Here is a 15,916-nt window from a genome sequence, read left to right as displayed (position 1 = left end):
CAACTGTTGTAAAAATTGTCAATCTAATTAACGTGTGCTTCTGAATTCGATCAAAATTAAGAGCACACGCTAAGAAGATTCACGATTTTTGCGAGGCGAAAGGTTGATCGCGGCTGTTGTTGGCAATTGAAAAAATTTTGAGAGTAATTTTCCGAGCGTCAAATAAGTATCTTTTCTGATCCGTTATCTTTTATTTCGCGATGTTAAGTAGCTGTTGTTCGTTTACGCGGTTGAAATTCATCGGGAGATGTCAATCAATCAACGAGACGTCGATCGGAAGTCCTTATAATCGCATCTACGATCAGGCGGCGTACTTGACCAACATATGTATTTACATGTGAAATTTCTTTATACCATTGCGTAATCCTAAAGTATCGGGATGGAGATATCAGCTGTTTAAATGTAGATTAACAGCCCGAAGAAAGGGAGTGGCGAAGAATAGGTGGGGGAGAAAAAGAAACACCTGAACCTAATCGAGGTGACGAAACATGCCCATAAATGAAAATTAATTAACAAGCGGCTTAATTTCGTAACGAATCGAATATATACATTTTTTTTTTTTTTGTTTTATCCTCATGAATTTAATTCTCTGAGAGCTTCACGTCTGATCTTCGATCTTAACACTGGAACCACCGATATAGTTTATATTTTTATATATTAAAATATTTTGTATAGAACTTTAAACTTTAATTGGCTTATTATTTTTTTTCATTTTTATTTTAATTAGAATTTTAATAAAAAATATTGAGTCCGTAATTTAAAGAGAAAACAACTTTAGATTTAATTTTTACGAGCTTGGCAGTTCTAGTGTTAACAATCAGAAACGTCACGGTAAAAGGCAATGGTACGATTGACGAATTCCTCGTTCTTTCCAAGATAAACGATCGATCTCCTCGAACGTTTACCTTGAACGACACAGAAATTCCTCCCCGCCCTGATGACTTCTGACTTTTTTTTCCCCTGCCGGAGGGTCACAGCGCGCTGCACTTTCACTGCATTCGATTCCCCGGTGCCTAGCACTGCCGCGCATTTCAAAGGCCGTTACTTCTTCTCGCGAGCGTTCTCGTTGTTCGTTCGCGCGCCGATTGCTCGAGCCGAGCACTGATTAACGAGCGGACACCGTTAAATCGCGCCACTGAATCGGCACGAGCGGAAAATATCGGCACGATCGGGCGATTCCCACGTCTCGGGTGAGCTTTTCGCAACGATTTCCTTTCGCCTCTTCTCGAGAAAACACATATCCCGATCAGCAAATTTGTATCGGGGAGCAACTCGAAGGAAAATACAAATTTCCCAATAGATTACAGTAACGATACTATAAATTAACGAATTAAATCGACCCGATAATTAAAAAAAGGTACAAATATGCAGAAAATTTTTCCTTTTTGCATCAAAGTCGGTCGTCATCCGATCTCAGAATGAAAACGCCGTCCTTTGTTGGCATCGATTCCTTATCCTTCGACTATACGCGATCGTTATCACTTTTTTCCCCTCACGCAGAGACCAAGACCAGGCATCTCGCATTCGTATACGCAAGACTTGGACGTGTGGAGATGCCTGTTGCCGCGCCGGCGGTGGGTTCGCTTCCATCCTCGAGAGTGTTATCGCGACGCCGACGTGACGACCGCGAAGAGATCGGATGACGATACCGAATAGCACACTGTATATATACGTCGACTGGAAAAGAGTGCGATTAGTGAGTGCGCCGGCTCTCGCAATTATACAGTATTCCGAACGTGTGCCGAATTTGGGGAGAAACGGGCTGCTGTGCCATCGCGAGGAGAAAAGCTCGTGGAGGACGTCACGAAAAAGAGGTAGAGGCGAGGTATTAATTGCCTAATGTAATTTATTGGTAATCGACGTAATTTCTATCGCGAACTTTATTCTATACTGAGAGAAATCGTAGTTGGCTTTGAACCCAATCATAATTAAATGAGCTTTTTGCATAATATATTGCAGTAATTGGCAATAAAGTGCAATGACTCGAGTGTTACGCGGTTTACTACTTCAAATAATCACTCTAAAATTTTATTATCAAGTTCCAAGAAATCGTGCCCGACACGTTCACTGACACCGGGTTGTATTGGTTTTTGCTCCGATTTTACGTTGCCGCTGACGCAATCTAATTTTTCTCTTTTCAATTAAGACCCGAGTATTAAATCCGACAAATTTACAGTTAAATGTATTCACGTTCAATCAAATAAATTGCATAAGTTTAGACACAAGTTACGTCAAGCTACGAAAGCTATCGAAATTTTCAAGTGGCGCGATAGTAAAACTTTTGTCGCGCAATCAATATTTAATGAAGCGGTCCATCTGTTTTCCCGTTTAGATATGTTTGAAATTGTTATATCAATGACAAAGGAAAGTACATTGAAAGACTGTAATTTTCCAGTCAACTCTTTATCTGTGTATCTTTTATCTCTTCGAAAGTGAAAATGTGAGAGTTTAATTGGACTCGAGCTAATATACAAATAAAAAATGAAACTAATTTGAGGTTTATTAATTTTAAGAAACATTAGAAATACGTGGGATAAAAAAAATAAAAGCTAGCTGACAACACTATTGAGTGAAACTTTTGAATGAATAGACAATATTGTATCTAATGAAATCTATAATCTCTTACTAAAGTGATTAGTCAGCAGATTATTAATAATTCTATTTTCTGGACATACACGATATATAACAATAATCTTTCTTTGCCAAGTAGCAACACTATCGCGTAATAATCATTGAATAAAATCCAAGAAGCGTGGAACAAGTGTCGTAATAATATTGTAAAAAAAATTTCAATTCTTAACTGCAAAAAAATATGATATTCTTGGGTAAGATAAAAGTAATAATGAGACTTTTCTCATTATTATATATTATTATAAAAAAAATTCCTGAATTTCGAAAATTATCTTCGGAGATGTGAGAAAATATTCTTTTTCATTTTAAGCTAATAGACTAACACAGAATTTGCGCGCTAACAAAATATCTTGAAGTCGTGAAGAGAAATAAAATTATATGAAAAATGCGCGAGTCGACATTTTAACTGCTAACTTTGAGAAATATATGCGAGAAATGTCTAACTAAGCCTTTGTGCAAAAAAAAAAGATTACGCACGTATTTTTTAACGGAGTTTCAAGCAGACTCGGCAGCATCCATACACAGTTCTACTGCGACTGAATGTGCAGCACGGCGAAACGAAAGTGTGCAACGACACCAGTTATTGCTTGATAATTAATTAATTTATCATTAATTTATTATTTCTTGGGTTTTCAGAAAAAAAGGAATCGAAAAAATTGAAGGGACCATGTCGCTAATAAATACCTTCCTCAGAACGGAGGAAGTGAACGACACGTCGTCTCCCGACGAACACCTATCGAGTCCAGACACGGAACAAGATGCATTAATTGCCAAGGCTGTTACCATGGTGGTTCTGTGCTTCGTCAGCACGATTATGGGCATCGTACCGATATTCTTAGCCAGGTCGCTGAAGTGGGATATGAGCGGTCAAAATCCGAGGTAAAGATACCGTCTCAAACGTTGGAAAACAGCCTCAGCGTATTAATCGCGATAAGAGTTATCGTAACGATTTTCAAGAGAATTACTTAACGTATTGTTCAACTATTTACATCTTCGTAAGTTACAGCGATCTCGATAACGACTTTTGATACGCCGTTTATCTGTTGAAAACTTTTACCGCCGCGAGATAAATGTGAAAGTCCAAATTTGTACTTCGCGAATAGCGTAGACGTAGAGGCAACAATTCGAGCTTGCGAGCTGTAATCCTCAGACGACACGATCAACGTACATCACGAATCCCGCCGATACCGTTTTATGGTCGATGATGTAATGCGGCCGAATTGACGAGTTAAATCACCAGCAATAAACACGTTTTATCGCGCCTAGATCGACGAGGATGGTCAGCGTGCTGCTCGGGTTCGGCGGAGGCGTTCTCTTGAGCACGACGTTCCTTCACTTGGTACCCGAGGTCGCCGAGGGCGTAGAGAATCTCGTCGAGTCCAACAAGTTGCCGCAGCTCAACGTCTCGCTGGCGGAATTGCTCTGCTGCACCGGGTGAGTCAGTCTTTTGACGTCATCACGCGTACGTGAAAAAAAAAAAAATCGCTTCCGCGGAGGTGGAATGCTATTTCGCTGGTCTTTTCAGCAAGAGAGAGAAAGCAACGTGTTACACACGTTGCGCAATTTAAAGGTACCGATCGATCATATCGCGATGGAGATAACGACTTTTACATTCAATTCAATACAATTATGAGGCCATTAATATCGTTCGAATTGATTGACTGTACTGACAACGCCACTCACAAACAACGCACACTTGCCGAAAGAAAAATATAGTTACTATTGGACCCAGCCACAATTTTATACGTATTTTGATAACACATAAAATTAAGCTTATCATATTCACGACTGGAAATATAAAATAAATGACATAATGGCAACGTTATTTTTAATAATTTTAGCGACAAAATAAATAAAATTATAAGTGACTCCGAAAGCAAATATATTCTTCTTTCAGTGCGTAACACGTGCTTTCTCTCTTTTTAATTATATTACATTTTTTAACGACGTAAAATCAATCAAATCTACAGGTAGCGCGCTTCGGAGCAGGAGCATTGATTGTCGATTTCTCCCGCAGATTTTTCATCATGTATCTAGTGGAGGAGTCCGTGCACACGTATCTCCGGAAGCGGCAGGCGGAGCAGCAGGACACGAAGAAGAACGTGAACCTCAGCACGAACGATTTGGTGGAGAACGGTCAAGTTCCGCCGCCGTGCGCCAACAACGGCCACGCACACACGTAAGCCTGTTTGCTCGGCTTTATCAATCGCTTCGTATCATCGCCAACGTGCCGATGACACTTCGCCAGCCCGTGGAAACCACGAGACTTCATCTTCTCTTAATTTATAGGGGCCACAGCCATTTACCGGCGATAATGGACGATGACTTGGTGATCACCTCGCTGAGAGGATTATTAATAGTCCTCGGTTTATCCGTGCACGAGCTGTTCGAGGGGCTGGCGATCGGCTTGGAGAGCTCATCCGGACAAGTCTGGTAAAGCTGCATTACGAATACGACCTTAAACTTTTATCTCGAGCTCGACTACCTTGGATTAATCGTTAAAAAATAACAGACTCCTTGTACTATTTAAATAGCGCTGTTTTCATCTTTATGTTACGTTACATAACGAAAAAAAAAAAAATCGTTTTCGTAATTTGATTTTAATTATTATTTCGATTTCGAAGACCAGATTTAATACAAGGTCTTTAAAGTACGGATATTAAGCTGATTAACTTCTCAGATCAGTTGTTGTTAATTAAACTTCGTCTAGTGACGGTTTTACGTATCAAGCGTTAAGCGCGCGGGACGAAGCGCATGACGAGCAATTTATACTCGCAGGTACATGTTCCTCGCGGTAGCGTCTCACAAGTTCGTCATCGCCTTCTGTATCGGCATGGAGCTGCTCGCGTCCAGGACGAAGCCGTATTTGTCCGTGATTTACACGTGCACGTTCGCCGTCGTTTCACCGATCGGCATCGGCATCGGGATGGGACTCGTCGGCGGTGGAAGCGCGGCCGCGAGCGGACCGATGGCAGTGATCCTGCAGGTAAGTTCTTGAAAATAATGTTTGTTCACGCTCGAGGTATACGAGATTCCGACGATCTGTGAAGTGGCCGTGTGTGGTAAATCAACAGAAAGAGAAGTACTCATGTAGCTCTTTTTTTTTTTTTTACTGCTCGCAGGGATTGGCATCGGGGACTCTTCTGTACGTGGTGTTCTTCGAGATCCTGCAGGAGCACCGCACCGGACTGAGGCAGTATCTTTCGATCCTCGTCGGCTTTCTCGTGATGTTTGGTCTTCAGATGCTGAGTGAGTACGATTTTACTTCGCGTCGACACTTTAGCATCTCCTGATAACGGCGGGCGCGTAAAAATTGGGAATGCTTAACGCTATAAATAAGCGCCCATCTTCGCGCTCCATTAAACGCGCCTCGTATCCAACAAATAGAATTTTAATTGATAAGAGCACCGCACTGATACGTCTCTGCATTTATCGACACTTCTGTCGTTTAAGTGCGCAATCTTCCTTTTCCGTATCAATCGCACAAGTATATTAAAAGACATAACGCGATAAAAAGTACGATACGAGAGTAGGCGATTAAAAAAAAAAATATTATTACATGATAGCACGTTAAATCAACTATTGCTCGTAATTAACCGTCACTCTTTTTCATGCGGGATAATTCTCGACCGAAATTCGCGATCCTTTCTCGCTAATAGACACGACTCTTTTATCTCAAAGTAATATTTTAAACGTAACGCAATTTTTCAGAAACGCAGGATTTAGTTATTGTATAACGCGCAAGTTGAGAAAGAGGCCTGAGAAAGGCTTTCCTTCCGAATGTAATTTTCAAGTGTACTAAATAAGAGTAATAGTAATGCTCGAGCGTGCGTTCGAGGTCGAAGATCACCGACGCGGCCGGCGCTTATCGATTCTCAATGTGCAATTATTGTCGCTGGTCAACAGCCAGCTTATCGCGGAGCACAAGTATGCGCGTTTTTCCCAGAGAGAAGACGGTGCGCCTCTCGTCCGGGCTTATATATTCGAAATGACGCGCAAAATGCACGTCACCGCGGGGTACAATGGCAGGGGGGGGGGAGAACGGAAGGGGAAAGGGGACGAAAGAGAATGTGGCACGAAGCGCAAAGGACATCCTGCCGACGTGATTCACGCGACACGGTTCCCGTATGTAACGTTTGATTTTTGCACGCCGCGAAAAACTTTCCCGCTGACAATAGACCTACCGCTTGATAACCGGAAAAGCAAGCGATATGAAAAACACGGTTTTCGTTTGCCTGATTAATTCGTGAGTCACTTTAAACTGTCTTCTCACGCGAGACCTTCACGCGATTTATCGCTCGACAATTGCGATAGGTGAGGAAAAAAAATAGAAGCTGCTGTAACAATAATAATAACGTAAGGCGCAATTAATTTGTTATCCACGTGACTAATGTTGCGATTATAATTAATATCGACTTCGCGCAATTTTGCGATTCCGAGGACGTTTAATTAAGCGTCGAACCGTGGCGGCGGCATCCTTTCGCTTTTCGTGCGAAAAGGGTGAAAGTACATTAGAGCCAACGAATAATCGCAGAGGCGTGATCGTCTCGGCGGCCCACATCGCGAAATTCACGCTTTGAAAGCGACGAGTGCACTTTACTTTTACATTTTCTCATCCGTGTCACAACGCCATATAGAAATTGAATAAATCTCTCTCGCAATTAGGAGAAATTTATTTCTATGAAGTGCACGGCGGTGCTCTGCACCGAGAAACTCAGAGGGTTGGTTCCGCCGGAACTTTCAGAAACTTCTTCCATTTTTTTTTTTTTTTTTTTGCTCTTTCCTCGCTCAGTTTCTTCTCGTTCTCGTTACCACTCGCGGGATTCTCCTGCGGTCTGACCCGCGAATGTTGTTTGTACCATCGTGGGCGCGAACGTAGAATAGACTGCCTGTCCACGACGACGTCTCCGAGTGCCGTCAACGAGCCTGTTTCATTCATACGGGCGTGAAGAAGGGAAAATGCTTTATGCGTCGCTTCTCGTTAACTACGGACCCGTTACAACGATGTAACCGACACTCGACGTACTTAACAACGCCGTAAAGATAAAAGAAATTCAGCACAGATCTCGTTTCTTTGCCTCTTTATATTTAAAATTTTTTATTTCTTTTTACTTTCTTTATTCTTTCTCTCCTCATTTTTCTTTCCTTTTTGCGCCCTTCTTCCGGTCCCGTTCTATTCTCCTTTCTCTTTTTCTTTTCGTGCATTTCGACGGGAAAGGGAGCAACTCGCGAGGCCGCCGGTCTTACGCCACTGAATGAGGGACGATCAGCCGCGGTGCAGGTGCCAGAAAGAGTATGCATGTTGCCGAGTGATCGTTGAACGAGGACGAGCGTAGCGTTCGCGGGAGTGGGCAGGAAACGGTTCGGCTCGTACTATGTAAGACGACGGTGCGGCGGTCGAGGGGTCCGATCGAGTCGGGTTCCTCTCGAGACCGGAGTAGTGTCCGATCGGCTGTCGCGGCGCGTGGAGCTTTTCGTCGTTTGCGATCGCGAGACTCGCTCTAGATCGATAGCGCACCTGATCGATCTCGGGTTCGCAGCGCAACTTGCAGTTCCGTCCGAACGAACGTCGCCGAGAACGTTCCCGATTGTCCTCGCGAGAGTCCTCGAGAACTGAAGAACGGATCCTCGATGAGAAGTGCGGGATTGTGAGATGAATCTCGTCAGGAACGCGCGATCGAGAGAGGTGGTGAAGTGGTGACCGGCCGATTTCGTCAATGTCTCGCGCGGATCTCGCTCTTGGCATTTTACACGCTCGACGAGAAGAAAAAAGAAGGTAGAAAGGAGCAAAGTTCTTTCTTGCGTCGCATCGCTCTTGTTATCGGTGCCAATCGGTCAGGCGCGTAATGGAGAACGCGATGACGTCGAACGTCCTGCTGATGTCGAAAATCGGCGCGATGATCGGTTTAGGGTTCGGTTCCCTCGCGCTGGGAACGCTGCCGTTGATGGTGGGACGGTACCGAGCCAGGCGACTCCGCCAGAAACGTCGTCGTGCGATCTCGTCTAATCATTCCAGCAGCTCGACGTCCACTTCGGCATCCTCGCCGAGCATCGACTCGACCTCCGCGGCGAACAAGCAAGTACGTCCGAGGAACAGCCGAAAGTCCTCGATACCCGCTCCACTTCCGCAGCTCTCCGGAAGACTCGCCTTTGTGCCGGTCGCGGGTCGAATCGGTTCGCCGAAGACAGCTTCGGCCGCGAAGTCACGCGCGCGGAAAAATAGTTGATATCAAGGATGTCCAGCGGAGAATCCTTGACACCAATGGATATTCTTGCGTATCTATTAAACGCGTTGACGCTGCATACAGACCGTTTTTTAATTCTGAAAAATTTTATCTCTTATAATTGTTTACATTTCAATTCAATTATCAACACGCGCGAATCGAGGCATGTATCTAGCACGGCACAAAGCTGAGACGTATAATAATTATTGTTGTTCGTACAATTCGATTAATGATTACCGATCGATGACTCCGGAGTAGCTGCTCGCTATAGGGTGCTCGGTATATTTGAAAAATTCATGCATCTATAAATTGCAGTAAAATTTTCAATAGTCAGTTATTTGCTTTCTGTAAATTTATACAATTGGCATTTCATGTAAGAGATTGCAAAACGGTAAAAAAAAAAATGTAAAAATCGTTATTCCGAGCCCCTGATTTAACGAACGTAAGTCCTAAAACGAATCCCAAAGCATCGCGGCATCGTCTTCAGGGTCTCCTGACGTCGCTCTTGCTCTGCTTCGGCGGCGGCGTGCTTCTGTTTACGACGTTCGTGCACTTGGCACCGGAAGTGCGCGCCAGCGTCGAGAATCACCAGTCCAACGGCCAACTACCCGACTTGGAGACTCTCGGCCTGGCGGAGCTGCTCTTCTGCAGCGGGTTCTTCCTCGTGTACCTGGTCGAGGAAGCCGTGCACGCTGTCTTGACCGGCAAACCCGAGTCCTCGGAGGCGCTGCTCTACCGGACGGTGTCGGTGCGTAGATGCAACAACAATCAGACGGGTCCATCCGGCTCGGCGATGATGTCGAACGGCTCGATTACAACCGTATCAACGACGACCAAGTCGGCTGTGTGGAACGACGCCAACGACGTCGAGGACGACAGAGATCGGGCGAACGCGAACCGGTCCAAGCTCCAGCTCGATGATCCTCGCGAAGCCGGCAAGGACGACAAGGTGCTACCGACTGTGTTCGTTCTGCCCGTTCCCTTAGCGAGCGAGGGAGCTCAAGTCATTCGGAGACATTCCGAGCTACAGTTAGCCATGCCGGAACTAAATTATCCGGTCGGCCATCATCATTCACACGAGCATCATCAGCACGCCGCGATGATGCAGAACACTTCGGTGCAAGGATTGCTGACCGTGCTCGCGTTGTCCTTCCACGCGATATTCGAGGGCCTGGCGGTGGGCCTGGAACCGTCCATCAGTTCGGTCGCGTATTTGGCGGCCGCGATCGCGACCCACAAGCTGGTGATCTCCTTTTGCGTCGGCATGGAACTGTACGTAGCCGGCGCGTCGACCAAGACCATCCTCGGCTACTTGTCGATCTTCTCGATGGTAACGCCGATCGGAATCGCTGTCGGGCTCGTCCTCGACTACTTCAAAAACGACAGCGAGAACCTGGGGCCTACGCCCACCATACTTCAAGGCATGGCAGCCGGCACTCTGCTCTACGTGGTGTTCTTCGAGGTGCTGGCACGCGAGAGAGCGAACGAAAAGAGCGGCCTGCTGCAGCTGCTGGCTATCATAGTCGGCTTCACGCTGATGTTGGGCCTGCAGATCGCTAGTGAGTCCATTTCCCGGAAAAATCCCCCGTGACTCCAGGGCGCACCGGAGCGTGTCGCGACGTATCGCCGGACAAACGCATTATCGTCGTCGCTCCAACGTCGTCCTTCGTGGCCGCGGTTATTACGCGTTTCCGCTTCCATCCTGTTTCTCGCGTGACCGGCGAATTTCCGCGTGTCAAAGCGGGAAATCACGCGGATTTATTGCCGCGGGGTGAAAGTCCATCCCGACGCACCGTTAGGGCACACCGGAAGCTATCTCCTCCTCGATTTCCTCCGTTCGAATTTGCATGATATACGAGCGCATTATTATTCATGAGAAGGCCAGTTTTATCCTGAATAATTCCGACATTTTTCCTGGTTGCGTTTTAAGGCGCTATACAATGTTTTCCCGCGTGGAACGTCGATTACCTCCTTCGGGAATGTCGATCAAACGCTCTCGCGCGACTTCTCGATCGTGGATGTTTTTTATTCTGCCGATTAAAATGTTTAGAATCGCACGTTTTGGGGCAAATCCACCCACCCTAGGTACGTCCTTGATTCGTTTTCACGTGTCGTATTTCTCGGCGGTTGTCTAATTTGTCTATCGATTCGCCCTGAACCGACGTGGTACCGAAAATCGAGGTCACAAGTGGGAGAAGGCAGAAATTCTTCCTGCATGCAACGCCTCGTTAGGAACTCGCCGCGAAAATAGATCTTATCGGCACGCGTTGTTCCGTTAAAAAATTGGTGCACGAACACGGCGAATATATCTTTCTGTGGGAGACACGTATCTAAGAACGAGTGCGCGAGCACGTTAGCGCTTAAGAACTGGATTACTCGTTGATCTCGAAACGTCAATTGATAAACTCTGTCCACTCTTGATAGTTTATGCCACTTTGTTGCGATTTCAGCCAAACACGGTTTATAATTTTGATAAATTCAACGCGGGGCTAAAACTGAAACGAGAAGTTATTCGGGTAATTTTCAAAGTACTCCTCGCTCGAAATCATAATTTTCGAGATTACGCGGTTACTATTTTCGCGATCAATAATGTAATCGGGCTGCCTCTACTTTTACGACCGAATATTTCGACTTCAGAGCGAGGCCCTTTCTTCTTTTGCTTTTTCGGTATAAAAACGTGCCGCATTAAGTATTATAAAATATATTATATAATTGGGATTGGAATGGTTAAAAGAATTCCATCCCCGACCTCTTAAAAGTGTTTTTTTCTTTTTGCTTGATAGGCTGTCCCATTAATTCCAAATTCTTTCCGATGAGTTTGAAGCCTAATTATAATATTCCTCGACGCGATACCCGATCGGTTATTTGCATGCATATCGTATACATATATTACTATGTATCCAGTAATAAATCGTGCGCGCGTGTCATTTCACCGAGAAAGTAACAGGTGGGAGAGATGGCTCGTAATAACGGTTACCTCTGCGGATGTCACCTGTTACGCAATCCTGCATCGTGACCTTCTCGCGCGAATAAGGAAGGCTCGTGGGATCACGAGATCGCGCGTGTAAAATGAGTTTCGATGGGCGAATGCATCGCGCAAGGCAGGCTCGATCTCACGAGACAATACCACGAAATTAAAATAATAATCGAAACGTATTAATATCACAATTAAGACCATAAAAACGAAACGTAAAGGTAGCATTGAACGAGCAGCATTTATTCGAACGCGGAGCAGCTTGTTGCGAGGCGAAATACCGCGGCTCGAGGGAATCAGGCTAGACGCTCTCTACTGTATCCGTTAAACGGTTTATTGGAGCATTTACCCTGCATAAAATATGCGCTCGTCACTCCTACGTCGGCACGAAACGCGAACTTTTACACGACTCGCGTTGGCTGCGATATGATTGGCAAATTGCGCGCGGAAGCAACCCACTTCTTCCAAGGCACACACGGGTTTCACGTGCCGGAATGACGCGCGGATCGTCGGTGCCGACAACGGGCAGACGAATCTCGAGGTTCATAAGGGATATGCTTATAGTCTCCCAAGGCTTTCTCTCCACCCATGGCAATGACCCGGGACGGGTAGGTCGATGGACGATCCGACCGACTTTCGACGGCTTTCTCGACCGTTTGACGCATTTTGCGATGACGAAATTGCCACGCCGGAGCGTCTGAGTACCGTTTGGAGATGCGAGCATGTACACGCACACGTGTGGAAGTTAATTACGCTCGATAGGCGACTCGACGGTGGTGGAAACGAACGGTGCGCGATCAAACGCGTGGCGCAAACTATGCCTGGGTTATCAGTTATTATTCTGCCGCGGAATATAATTATTTTAATAACTACTACGGACATTCCATAGCGCAAGCTCGGCGCGCGTCATTTATTTTTTCTTATCACGTATTAACTTTTATAGAGATGAAATGTATACAAAGATCGGCTGGCCGGGTGACCTCGCAAGACTTTGTCATCACGACTCCCGCATACCTTTGCCGTACGTACGTGATCGAGAAGTGCTCGTATTATGCTTCGGAAAAAGTGTATTGCGCGCAGAAAAATTAAGCAATTTAAATATATAAAATAAAGCCGATGTTAATCTCACGGCGCGAAGTGAGACAAACGAGAGAACCATCGCGGAAAAGCGGTAACAATCGAGCAACAATGAAATCTCTACGTCTCCTATTTAAGGGATTATATAATTAATTTGGATTATTAATAATAATATATTTGGAGAGATGCTATAGTTGTTATTAACGTATAACTGGTTCTAATAACTAATGCCGAAACGAGCGTTTACTGAAACTGTCGATTATTGTGAAACTTCTGACACTCAGCTTCAAGCAATTTGCTTTATCGTTGCACACGATATCATTATTGTTGATTAGATACTTTTCGATAATGATTAAATATAATGCAGCGTTCGATATTACCTCGACGCGCTCCGACTAATCATCCTTTCTCTTTCACAATAACAGCCGATAAAAATTAATCCGCCGCTCTCCAAATTATTCCGCGAAAACATACACACGTAAATTTGAAATAATTAAAAAAAAAAAAAAAAAAAAAAAAGAGAAAAAGAAATTAAAGAATGTGCGTTTTTGCAGATTAAAAAACTTAAATGTTAAAAAAATTCGAAAAGCAACTAGAATAAAATTCTTACTCCAAGCAAATCTTTCAAAGTAATATAACGGATATGAATGAAGGAAAAGACGGAAGAGTCGATCTTTTAAATAAAAAGAGAATTAGTTATGCAAAATTAATCGCGCACGGAAATGCGGACAGTGCAATTATTCAAACTCCCCGTTTCCGCAATTAAGGTGGTATAACTTGCCTTAAATAAATTGCTGCCGGCTCCTTTCACGGGTCTAAAGATTTAAGAACTCCATAAATCCTGAAACGTCTGCTTTTTCTGTCCACAGCGGCCCACTCTCACTCTCACGGTGGTCACGGGCACTCGCACGGCGATCACGAGGTGCACCAACACGGGCACTCGGAGGAGGACCACGATCACGACCACGACCACGAGCACGAGCACGATCACAAGCACGACGTGGTCGCGGAGGCGATCGACAAGGTCACCGATAGCATCGCCGAGGCCCTCTCCAACGCCTTGACGTCCTCGACGACGGTGCCGTCGACCAACGTGAGCGAGACCAGCCCGCTGTATCCTCGGGACAGTTAGGGACCGATCTCGAAATTCCCGCAGGTATCAAGCTTCGCGGCTGAGCTTTTCAGGCTGAACCTCGGGCTCAGCGCAACCAGGATCTCTCGGAGAACGCGAAGACCTCAAGACGCCTTTACTCAGGGGACTCTTCTCGCGCGCATTTTACCACTTAGGGAAATAGGAAGATAGAGTATCGAAAAGAGCCGATGCTGACTTTCCGGCGGATTTACGCGAGTCCACGAATCCAATCGCGTAGCGCATCGACGGATTTCGATCGCGTTCCTGGCGGATGTGAAGCAAAACGGGAAACTCGCGTTGCAACTCGCGTCGCGTACGATAAGCTGGCATTTTTTTTCGCCGCCAACCAGAAACCGCGTGTCGCAGATGAAACCTCCGGTTTTCCGACGCTTTCGCTGACCGGCGAGCCGAAGGATTTCTCGCCCGAGCAATCGGGAAAGGACGCTCTCGTGTGCCTTTACTCTGCATTTCTGTACCGAGCCGAGTTAATTTCTTTTTAGATACGTACTAGCGAGTAAGGTAATCTATAACTGCATGATGTATTAAGTGCCTCCAAGACCTAGATACTCAACAGTGTCGACAATATTTATTGATAGTAACATGCGAAGGCGTACTTTAGAATTTAAACAAGTTTCCTAGTAATACGAAAGAAAAGAAAGAAAGAAAATGGACACAGAGCCTGTCACGAGAGCCAGTCCATCGACTTCCTAATTAGTCAACGAATCCGAACAGACCATGCATTTATAGTAAGAAATTTTAATAAATTATCATACGTATTTTTTACTACGATCCTTGTTTTTTTTTTATATCCGCAGTAAAAGAGAACGGAATAAAACTATCAGCCCTCTCGGGCTTCACTTTCCTCCGTATTTTTATAGAAAAATTGAATAAAAATTTTATTTTCCGTTTTTGTTTTTTTTTTTTTTTTTAATGTCACAACAAGATAAAATCTATAGAACTGTTTCGAGAGTCAATACTAATTTATGCAAAATGGATTTTAGGCAAATAAAATCGGGTTTACTTAAAGAAAAAAAGAGAAATATAAACGCGAGCTCTTTGAAGCTTTCCGAGACACCTAGGCTGCGTGTTGAGCGGAATTATTGTTAAAAACTATGCGTCATTATTTGCAGTATACGACGAAACAATAACAGCAGCGTCAAGACACGAAGAGGTACGTTGTACCACACAGCAATCGACCAATGCTTGCGGTTATATAGGGTGTCCCTGTTAACTACAGTCAAAGGTGTAAAATTTCATCCACCGAGTCTTTACCTCGGGGTTCCTCCTAATTTTCCAACATTTACAAATCGACAGAGGCCTCTCGAATTTTTTCTTCAAAAACAAGTTTGCTCTAAACTGGCGGAGAATATCGGTACGAGCGAAAAAAGCTCGCTGGACACCGTGTATATCGACCCTCCATAAAAAAAACCCTCCACGTCTATGGCTCTCGACGCGCAGTGTCGTCTTAACGAGATAAATTGTCGTATTTCTGCGATTATAGGGACGCATTGAACGCAACGCGTCGCGGGGAATAAGCCGCCGAGATTTCTTCGGCGATTCGCGACGTCAACTTCGCCCTTCGCGGTCGAAAGCGATCCCTACATTCGTGCCACAAGATTATCAGTCTTGAAAACGTCGATTACGCGGAATTAATTTTTCTCTGTTGTTCTAAATAATATAAATTGTAAATAACTGAATGAGCTTAATCGGGGATCTTATCGCGCGCGACAGGAATTAAGAATCAAATGATAGTGAGTCAACTCGCGAAAACTTGTTGCAACGAGCTGCTTTGCATTCGTTTGCGCTGGTTTAAGAGTCGCCTTATCAGGCTTAATGCTCATGATCATACGAGGGTGCAATAGCACGCGTAAATAAACG

The 15,916-nt window shown here is 44.8% G+C and overlaps 1 protein-coding gene across 1 annotated transcript; it reads left to right on the top strand.

The window, feature by feature from the left end:
* The first annotated feature begins 633 nt into the window (after window positions 1-633).
* On the top strand, window positions 634-14,038 carry LOC139113085 (uncharacterized). Its single transcript, XM_070673973.1, has 10 exons — window positions 634-1,814; window positions 3,268-3,510; window positions 3,898-4,065; window positions 4,649-4,810; window positions 4,921-5,064; window positions 5,410-5,617; window positions 5,754-5,921; window positions 8,412-8,711; window positions 9,343-10,414; window positions 13,776-14,038. The coding sequence occupies exons 2-10, from the start codon at window positions 3,299-3,301 to the stop codon at window positions 14,036-14,038; spliced, it is 2,697 nt and encodes an 898-aa protein (XP_070530074.1). The 5' UTR covers window positions 634-1,814; window positions 3,268-3,298.
* Window positions 14,039-15,916: the final 1,878 nt, after the last annotated feature.

The sequence above is a fragment of the Cardiocondyla obscurior genome, linkage group LG02 (assembly GCF_019399895.1).
Source record: "Cardiocondyla obscurior isolate alpha-2009 linkage group LG02, Cobs3.1, whole genome shotgun sequence".
In the NCBI taxonomy this organism is placed as follows: domain Eukaryota; kingdom Metazoa; phylum Arthropoda; class Insecta; order Hymenoptera; family Formicidae; genus Cardiocondyla; species Cardiocondyla obscurior.
The sequence above is the reverse complement of the archived record's forward strand: the minus strand, read 5'-3'. Positions and strand labels throughout refer to the sequence as shown.

Coding starts and splice junctions, on each gene's coding strand:
- LOC139113085 (XM_070673973.1), top strand. CDS start 3,299: ATGTCGCTAATAAATACCTTCCTCAGAACGGAGGAAGTGAACGACACG. Junction 5,922..8,411: donor GTCGACACTTTAGCATCTCC/TGATAACGGCGG, acceptor AAAAGAAGGTAG/AAAGGAGCAAAGTTCTTTCT. Junction 10,415..13,775: donor GTTGGGCCTGCAGATCGCTA/GTGAGTCCATTT, acceptor TTCTGTCCACAG/CGGCCCACTCTCACTCTCAC.